Consider the following 9,965-nt stretch of genomic DNA (forward strand, 5'->3'; position numbering starts at 1 on the left):
CTTCCTGCCCTTCAGGAAAATGTTCATCGGAGGCCTCAGCTGGGACACCAGCAAGAAGGACCTGACGGAGTACCTCTCTCGGTTCGGTGAAGTTGTGGATTGCACGATCAAAACAGACCCGGTCACTGGAAGGTCGAGGGGGTTTGGGTTCGTGCTCTTCAAGGATGCTGCCAGCGTGGAGAAGGTGGGTGGGTTTCCTGGGGATCGATGGCGCGAAGCTGGCTTGTGTTATGGTACGGGTCTGAGACTTCGTTTCCTTTTTTCGTTTTCAGGTGTTGGAACTGAAAGAACACAAACTGGATGGGAAGTTAATAGATCCTAAAAGGGCAAAAGCCCTAAAAGGGAAGGAGCCACCAAAAAAAGTGTTTGTTGGTGGGCTGAGTCCAGATACGTCCGAAGAACAGATTAAGGAGTACTTTGGTGCTTTTGGCGAGGTATAGTATAATGGCATATAACAACAGCTTTGGTTTCCGAGTGCGGTTTTAGCTCTGTCTTAAGACAGAAGAATTTGTGAGGAGAGAGTTGGCTCAGGCTCATACAATGCTAGAGATTGTTGAATCTCTATGTTAATGATTCTGTAGTGTTGTGATGGTCTAATTTATAGCTGCCAAAAGTAGTCAGCACAGATGCTACACTGCCAAATGGTTCTGGTGGCATAAAAAGTTGCTCAGAGATTTCATGCATTGTTTATATGTGTTTCAATTTCAGATCGAAAATATTGAACTTCCCATGGACACAAAGACGAATGAAAGGAGGGGCTTCTGTTTCATCACATACACAGATGAAGAGCCAGTAAAGAAGTTACTAGAAAGCAGATACCATCAGATTGGTTCAGGCAAGGTATGAAAGCTCTCCTTCTTGGCATGTGAAATAGATTATTTCTGTAGGCGTCCGCGAAAGCAACTCACAAAATGGTCTTGAAATTCTTGATGAGTTAAAGCATTTCTGTTCTTACAGTGTGAGATCAAAGTAGCACAGCCCAAGGAGGTATACAGGCAACAGCAGCAGCAGCAGAAAGGAGGGAAAAGCAATACTTCTGGTGGACGTGGAGGCGGAAGAGGGCGCGGACGGGGTGAGTGTTTTCAGTGGTTAAACAAATACAAGTACTCGTGTGTCTGTAGATAGATATACCAGGTTTCAGGCTCTATGCTGATCTTGTTTCTAAACCGAATGAGTAAAGTAGCCTGTTAAATGGTATTTTGGTGATTGTGATTGCTTGTGGAAGCTTAGGAGTGTGTTCTTGCTCTGCTTGCCTTCAAATGGTGAAGTGGCAGGCTGAGTGTAGGGTTCTTTTGCACACCCACAGTGGATAGTGTAGCCAGCGCAGTTAACCCTTTCACATGAAGGGATGCGCTCTTGGTGGGCTCATGGGTGAGAAACCAAGGGCTGTTTGCTGAAGAGGATGGCAGTCACTTTGCTACGCTTTGCAAATGGATCAGAAGCAATCAGCTGTTACATTACAGGTTAATGCATTTCAGTCTTCAAGTTAGTACAACTAACACAACACAGTAAGGTATAATTTGGTGCTCAGGCAACTCCTGATCCAAAATGGCAGTTAAAGGAAAACAACAGGAGCTGCTGTAACATGCCTTTGGTGTTGTGTTGTTTTGCTCTTCCTGGCTGTTTTATGAGCAGCACAACCCACTGTCTTTCTCTGATGCTGTGTGTTTTAAGATCTTAAGTCACATCTCTTGTATCCAAATGAGAAGCCTCAATTCTTTTTCGAAAATGATTGTTTTTAGGGAGGTAAGAGGATTCTTCAGGTAATAGCTCTGCTATAGAAGGATCGCCATTGAAAGTTAAATGAAGTGACATAAAAGAGAAATAAGTTCTGTAACTTACACTTGCTATACTTGGTTTCAGGTCAGGGACAAAACTGGAATCAAGGATTTAATAACTATTACGATCAAGGATATGGAAATTACAATAGCGCTTATAGCGATCAGAGCTACAGTGGCTATGGAGGATATGACTACTCTGGATACAACTATCCCAACTATGGATATGGGCCGGGATACACAGACTACAGTGGTAAGTGGATTTGATCTCATTCCCAGTAACAAGAATGTGCATCTTTAAACAAGGGCCTCTTCTAGTGAGTTGCTCTGTAAAGTCTCTTGGCACATGGCTCTAAAAGAGGAGATCTCTTGGTGTGTTGTATGTGAAGTCCCCTTCAGAGGTTGGATGTTAATGCTTCTGGGTTTTGTTTTTTTCCTCTCGTGTTACGTACAGGCCAGCAAAGCACATACGGAAAGGCGTCCCGTGGCGGCGGCAACCACCAAAACAACTACCAGCCGTACTAAAGCAGTACCTAGTACCTGAGCAAACAGGTGTGTACTTGAGTGCAAGGTCCACTCTGAGTATGTCTAATCTAATTTAAAGATCAATAGACAAACGAAGAGTAAAAACTTGCGTAGCATGACTTTTCCTTTAATTAAGCTTTTGTTAACTTAAAAAAATAATATTTTTTTTTTTAAAACCAGCTTTGCCTACGTGTCTATAGATCTTTAACTTTGTAAAAACGTGACTTTATCTTCTTTAGTACTTCAGAAAAACATAAGAGTTTTTCTGGTTTGCGTTGTGTACCAGGTGATCTAGAGGAATAATTAAACTTATTAGAAGTATTAACAGGTAAAGTACTGAAATGGGTACAACTTAAGGAAAACAAGAATGTTGTCTTCTAACTCTGACATTATACCTTGTTTGTACCCGCCAGCGGGAACTTCATTGCAGGCCGTGTGTCACCCTGACCACGTCTATCTCTGGGGTCGCACGTTGCAGGCAGAGCGCAAGGCATACACCAGAAAACGCTGTCCTGTGGTATGGTCTCTTCCAACTTCATGTACCAGCGTAAAGATTAAAGTGGAAAACTTCAGACTTTGGCTTCTTTTTTTTAATCTTTTTTGGAGATTAAGTGTCTTTAACTTAAATGGTTTTTTACAGGAGTTAAAGTACATAAATGCCTTTACAGCTTAATCATTTGGTCTTCTGTTTAGTGTTGTATTTCAATTGTGGAACCTCATTTTAAATGTGCATTCTTTAAGATTTTAATGCTTGCTTTTTTCTTTTTATAGCTAATAGTGAAATCTGCAAACCAAAACGAACTTTTAAATCTGGAAAAACATTAAGGATCATATGCATATGAACTGTGTGAACTAAATTGACTTGACTTGTGTTGCACATAAGTCATATAGATGTATAAACAAATAATTAGAAACCCTTTTGGCAGTGTTTACAGTGGGAAAAAAAACCTGATCCAGAGCCCACCTATTAGTCTAAATCAGCTGTTGTTTTTGGAACAGCTTCCTAAATGGGCTGAATGGCAATATTTGGGAAGATAAATTACTGAGGGGTAACAAAACCTCTTGTGTTACCTTAATAAATATGCATATGATCTTTAACAGTGAAGAAAGGAATATATAGAAGACTTAAAGCAGTTCATGAAAATGGACCTTTTAACAATTCTGTAGTAACTGTCACAGATCTGACATGCATTTTGTCTTTGATTTTTTAGGTAGAGGTACTGCAGCAAAAAAGCCATCTCGCAGCGCATCGTGAGTGAATGGAGGGTGATCTTCGTGAGAGGAAATGACTATTTTGTAAAAGACTTTTAGTGAACGACACAACTGTGTCCAACTGTACATAGCGGCCGACTAGTTTTCTTTTATGGTTTTTACTTTCTTTTTGCCATTCATGTTATGACACAATGTGGACTTGTGTTTATACAAACTTTATTTGTATAATTTCATGTTAGAGGATTCTCTAATAAATGCTTACTTAAGTGAGTGTGTAGTCTTGCTGTCACCTTACACTGCTGTAAGTGTGGTATTGTAGAGGAGGGTGTGTACCTTTTGGAGATCTGTGTTACTGTGTATACAGGTCAGTACAACCCATGATTTTTCCTGACCTGTCTTGAGAGAGCACCACCATGGCTGGAGTCAGCATCAGTGGATGATGGAAGAATTGTCTCTTGCCACGTGCAGAAGAGAGGAGAAAGTGGTCTGTCTGTGTCACAATGCTGCCAGTTTTGTACATCTCAGGGGATCTAGAACTACAGCAGCACCTTTGTAATGCTGATAGCTCAGGCACTGCTTAAGGGATTAGAGGGGTGGAGCCTTTCAAGGTTTTTCAAGCACTTAAAACCTTGACTATTCTAGAATGTAGCTTAATTACTTTCCTAGAGTAATCACTCCCTATCTATTCCAATTGCAGGGAGGAGATTACAAGTTCTTGAACTTAAGGGTCAGCAACTCTTTTCTGTACAACTTGGGATCTACAAGGTCCTGTACTGGACTCTTCTCACCTGAAGCATCCAGAAAACAGGTTTACCATCTTGTGCATCCTAGCAGAATAAAAGATTGGTGGAGCAGGGAAACAGCATTACACCCAACAGGTTCTTTTCTGATTAGGAGAAGTGGTGGAATGGGTAAGGGAGCATACACCTGCATGCAGCCAAAGGCTTGCAGCAGTCTGCCTGAAGTTTTGTTTTTTACTCAGTGTGTACCTAGTCAAGCATCAAAAAATAAACTTTGCTTGTTGAGGTAAAATGTGAGTAGCTAATTCACAGAGGTCTTCTAGATTTTGAAAGGGAGTAGTCAGGGTATAGGTTTTTCCCTGAAAGTTTCCAAACCATAATTTCAGTGTTTACTTCTCTCTGAAATAGCTGGCTGTTTTACTTTCCTCTATCGTAGAGAAGAGCTGCTTCCCATAATTGCTGGGGGGTTGTACAGTTGCTGGATCTGGATGGCTCCTGTCATCTTAGCAATTAGGTTGGATGGGAGAAGGCTCGCTGATGTCACTTGCAACAAACTAAAAAAAAAACCAGCACATGACTGCTGGGCGAAACCACAGCTGCATGTGCCTGCATGTGTACACAGGCTTTTTGGGAATGCAGCTGGATGCAGAAGTTATCCTTCAGCAGTGCCCTGGTGGGGCTGAAGGTGACTTGTGCCACCAGCACATGGCTTTGCTGCTACATTGGTTAATATACAACCCCCCACTTTTCTAAGAGCTAAGTTTTCTTTCAAAATTGTGATCCTTCCCCTCTACACAGCCTTAGTGAGGACACATCTGGAGTGCTGTGTCCAGTTCGGGGCTCCTCAGTACAAGAAAGAGCAAGGAGCTGCTGGAGAGGGTCCAGCAGAGCGTCACGAAGATGATGAGGGGTCTGGAGCATCTCTCTTATGCGTAGAGACCGCAGGAACTGGGCCTGTTCAGTGTGGAGAAGACTGAGAGGGGATCTCATCAACACGTACAAATATCTCAAAGGCAGGTGCCAAGAAGATGGTGCCAGGCTCTTTTTGGTGGTGCCCACCGACAGGACGAGGAGCAATGGCCATAAACTAAACCGCAAGAAGTTTCACCTCAACATGTGCGAGTCCTTCTTTACACCGAGGGTGGCGGAGCACTGGAACAGGCTGCCAAGGGAGGTCGTGGAGTCTCCCTCTCTGGAGACATTCCAAACGGACCTGGACGCGTTCCCGTGTCACCCGCTCCAGGTGACTCTGCCTCGTCAGGGGGGTTGGAATGGGTGATCTCCAGAGGTCCCTTCCAACCCTACCGGCTCCGTGACTCCGTGACCCCCTCCCGGCACCCTCAGGCCCTGGATGTTCCCGGGGCTGCCCACGACCGCCCCCCGCTCCCTCCCGGCTCCCCGGGGCGGTGTCACGTGTCCCGGCCCGCCGCGCTCCTTCCGGCGCCATTTTAGGTTGGGGTCGGTGGCGCGCCATTAAAAACAGGGAGCAGGAGGAGAGGAGGATCGGGCAGATCGGGGCGCGCTCGGCCGGGGCCGCCAGCGCGCCGGGGCCTCGGCGGAGGAGGCGGCGACCGCGTTCGTGTCCGGTCCGGTCCGCTTGCGGGGCGCGGCGCCCATGTCGGACCAGCAGTTCGCCTCTGGACTTCGCGGCGGTGGCGGCGGGCGCCGGGACACGCGGCAGAGCGGCGGAGCAGCCTGAGGGGCGGCGCGGGGGCGGGAGCAGCGATGGGGGAGGCGGCGGGCGGCGGATCGAGGCGAGGGGAAGCCAAGATCGACGCCAGCGAATGACTAGGAGGACGAGGGTGTGAGCTGAGGGGCGCGTTTTATGCCCGGCGGGGGCCCGGCGCCCCCGGCCCGGCCTGGCTGCCTGGCCCGGCCGGCCCGCCCGCTCGCCGCCCGTTTGTGTTTTTACTTGCGCCTCGGCGACGTCACGGGCCGGGCCAGGCGGGGGCGGTGTCTGGACCCGCGGTGTACAAATGGTGTGATGTGTACCGAACTACAAATCCCTTTTATTTTTTTTAGGATGTTCTTTATATAAGTTAGTGTGCGGTGCGCGCGACAAGGCCGTAACTCGGCGTAGCCGAATGCTGGAGTTGCAGTCGCAGCACTGCCCTGTGCTGCAAGCACAGACGGTGTGTCAGTGAGAGGCATGAGGGATCTGGGCTTCTTCCCAGCCTAAACCATCCCTCTGCTCCTCGCGGAACTTGCTGTGAGGAAGATTGCATTAGGTGATGTCTGAGCTCGAGGAAACGATATGAAGCTGTGTCAGGGGAGGTTCAGGCTGGATATCAGGAAAAGGTTCTTCACCCAGAGGGTGGTTGGGCACTGGAACAGGCTCCCCAGGGAAACGGTCACAGCACCAAGCCTGGCAGAGTTCAAGAATTGTTTGGACAATACTCTTGGGCACATGACGTGATTCTTGGGGTGTCCTGCACAGGGCTAGGGGTTAGACTCTATAATCCTGATGAGTCCCTTCCAACTCAACGTATTCTATGATTTTAGGAAAAATAAAGGCAGCTTTTAATCTTCCGAGGGTCTCTGCCTGATGCTTGGTATGGGTCAGTGTCACTTTAGTATTGCTGATGAAATTCACTTGTAAAAAACCAAGTGACATGACAGGCTGATGCTCTGTGCTGTCTCCTGTCAGACCCATAAGAACTCGGGCTGCAGGTCTGGTTTTGGTCAAGGCAGAAAATAAACTGGATAAAGGAGCACTGGCTATGTTGTCCTGTAGATACCTGCTGCGAAACCTTTCTGAGCATCTTGCTCTTGTAATAACCTGGGATGTTGCAGAGAACGATGTTAATAATCTGGGATGTTGCAGGGAGAGAGAAGAGGAACCTTTTTTTGAGTGTTTTGGTAGGATTAGCAGAAGCTTAGAATGTTTTTGTTACTTCTCACCTGCTCTTAGTGGCTTTAAATACCCTTGCAGTTTGCGTATTTGTTTTACTTTTTGCCCTTGAATACATACCTCTTAAAGGGTTTTCAGAAGGAAGCTGATCTTGTTTGGAGGCAGTACAGCTTAAAAAAAGTTGTTACTGAGGGGTGCAGTGACACTGAGCAGTGATTACATATATTATATGTTGGCTTGTAGTTTAGTTCAGTCTTCTTATTTGAACTGTCAATTTTTATGGGTCATGCTGTACAGGAAACAAAGTGTTTGGGCAGCTTTCTTGGTAGTAGAGGGAAAACAGCAGATCTGTGATATCTTTGCTCTGTTTAGCTGAGTATGAAATTTGAAAGCATATTTTGGAAAACTGTGTGCTGATGTGACTTGCATACATTTCCTAACCCACAGATTGGCTGGTGTATTTTACAAGCTTTTGACACCGCTGTGGCATTGCTCCTGGATTGCTTTTTGTGCTCGTGGTTGTGTTGTAGCCTTGACCTGACCTCAAGTTTTGCAGTGAAGCAGTGGTTTGTCAGCTCACTGTAGTGGCAGGATGGAGCAGCAGTGGTTTGCTGCTGCGTGAGTGGACTCCCAAGTTGCAGTTGCTGCGTGGAGGTCCTTCAGAGGGCTGTTGTAAACTCATGTTCTTGCTCTGTCTGTACTTAGTGGTATAAAGCAGGCTTTGTATGTTAATATTGATGACAACTACAAAGCAGGTTTTGTGTGTTTAGTGGTTTGTTGGTAGCTGTGAAACAGGTGGCTTGTGCCTAGCAAGTGTAAGTTCAGTAGTAACTGCTAGAGTATCCTCCATGTGTCAGAAAAACGCTGCATCCTCTCTGTGTTCTGTTTGGCTGCTTAAAAAGCTGCACAAAACAGCAAACAAACTAAGAACCTTAATGATGGATGAACGCAAGAACAGAAAACATCCTTTGATTTACTGCCTGTGCTGGTACTACGAAGCTGCTGGTTTACCAGTGTGGACCATTTTATCAATATTCACAGAACCACAGAACGTTAAGAAGTTGGAATGGGCCTTAAACCCTCCCAACCAGTCCCAACATCCCCTGCTGTGGGCAGGGACACCTCCCACTAGATGAGGTTGCTCAAGGCTTTATCCACCCTGGCCTTGTACACTGCCACAGTTGAGGCATCCACAGCCTCCCTGGGCAACCTGTGTCTCACCACCCTCGTAGCAAAGAATTCCTTCCTAATATCTAATCTAAATTTCCTCTCTTTCAGTTCTACCCATTACTCCTTGTTCTATCACCACAGTTCTGATGAAGAGTCCCTCTCTGCCTTCCCTGTAGACCCCTTCAGATACTTCGAAGGTTGCTGTGAGGTCTTCATGCAAACTTCTCCAGGCTGAACAGTCCCAGCTTTCTCAGCCTGTTTTCAGAGGGGAGGTGCCCCAGTCCTCTTATCAAGTTTATGGCCTCCTCTGGACTTGCTCCAACAGTTCCATGTCCTTCTTATGCTGGGGGAACCAGAAGGAGATGAATATAGATTAGTCCTGAAGACAACAAGTAGTCACACTAGATAGAAAGGGATTTTGGTGCTTTGTAGAAGAGACATCTGGAACTAGTGGTAAAAGTGGATAAAGGGAATGGGGAATTGGTGCTCCTGCTTAAAGATTTCAAGACCTTTTATAGAAACATCTGAAGCTCCTGAACCCCCTCATTTCTATGGAGGTTGGATATGTTTGTCAGAAAGTGAATGCTCTTGTTAATTCTGTCATGACAGCAGAGCTAATTCAACAGTTAGTTCAGAGGAGCAGCTTTTGATTTGAGAGAATTTGACTTGTGGAGGTACATGCAATTTACATGATTGGCAGGAATATTTGTATGGGTGTGGAAAGTGGAGGAGTTGAAGACATGATACAGTGTTTTTTCAGGTTTTCTGATAAGTGTGCGTTGAATTGTGGGATAAGTTGATACAGTGAAAATGGACAAAGCTTTGTAGGAAACATTCATAGATCATAATGGATCATACTTTTTTGTTTAGAGCCTGCTGTAAAATCTTCTTTATCAGTATTAGAGGAGATCATCTCAAATCCTCTCTTGAATGGCTGCCTAAGCCCTATGCCTAATGACTATGACTATGAATGATTCATTTGTGTGCATACTGGCTTGGTTTTTTTTGTCTTTCCTTTTGTTTCGTGTCTTACTAATGTGGTGGGACAGTCATGAATTGATTCTAAGCTTCCAGTGTGCTTTTGAAAATACAGGTCGTGATCAGAATTATGTGCTGCACACATTTGCCCAGCAGCACTCGTCCCTTAGCAATATTGGGAAGACATTGGTTTGATTGTATTGGATTATGCCTATTGTTTATATCATGTTTTTGTGAGGAAAGATAAGCTTTGATCATCCAATAGTTTTACTTTTTTTACTGCTTTCTGGGGAAGGCAACTTAACTAAACTTTATTTTAGTTTACTAATATGGGCTTATGTCCAGTCCAGCCTAGTACATAAATGCCTCTAAGTGCACTGCTGTATAAACCTAATCTGCCCATGTGGGTTTCTTGAGCAGTTAACTAAATGGAATTTGACCTGTGGTGGGGGTGCAAGGAAGTAGTAAAATACCTTTTTGTCACTACTGGTAGTTTCCTGGGGTAGCAGAGTAAGCAACTGCAGCAGAAGATGGTGCAAAACTTTTGTTTACATGTAAGTCTTTATCTAACCTGGCCAGAATCATTAAAGCAAGTTGTCAAAAAGTGCAGGCCTGCGTGTGCGGTGTCGTCACTGATAAAATGCTGCCAGTTCCATGCATTAGGTAACTGAGCTCATGCAGCTTGACAGTACAGGATTTTGGGTATCACAC

General features: G+C 45.3%; 1 protein-coding gene across 4 annotated transcripts; it reads left to right on the forward strand.

Annotated features, from left to right (window-relative positions):
* Positions 1-9: 9 nt before the first annotated feature.
* Positions 10-3,786, forward strand: HNRNPDL (heterogeneous nuclear ribonucleoprotein D like). 4 transcript variants are annotated; one of them, XR_001920844.2, is made up of 8 exons: positions 10-184; positions 273-434; positions 709-840; positions 958-1,072; positions 1,864-2,031; positions 2,233-2,330; positions 2,717-2,820; positions 3,515-3,786. XR_001920844.2 is itself a non-coding variant. In XM_008933756.3 (7 exons), exons 1-6 carry the CDS (start codon positions 20-22, stop codon positions 2,301-2,303), a joined length of 813 nt encoding a protein of 270 aa, XP_008932004.1. In that variant the 5' UTR covers positions 10-19; the 3' UTR covers positions 2,304-2,330; positions 3,515-3,786. The 4 variants fall into 4 exon arrangements, 2 of the variants coding, with proteins under 2 accessions (XP_008932004.1, XP_017929389.1); XR_001920842.2 differs by having other exon boundaries at positions 2,233-2,820; XM_008933756.3 differs by lacking the exon at positions 2,717-2,820.
* Positions 3,787-9,965: the final 6,179 nt, after the last annotated feature.

Source organism: Manacus vitellinus, unplaced genomic scaffold (genome assembly GCF_001715985.3).
Source record: "Manacus vitellinus isolate BGI_N305 unplaced genomic scaffold, ASM171598v3 scaffold_0_pilon, whole genome shotgun sequence".
Taxonomy (NCBI): domain Eukaryota; kingdom Metazoa; phylum Chordata; class Aves; order Passeriformes; family Pipridae; genus Manacus; species Manacus vitellinus.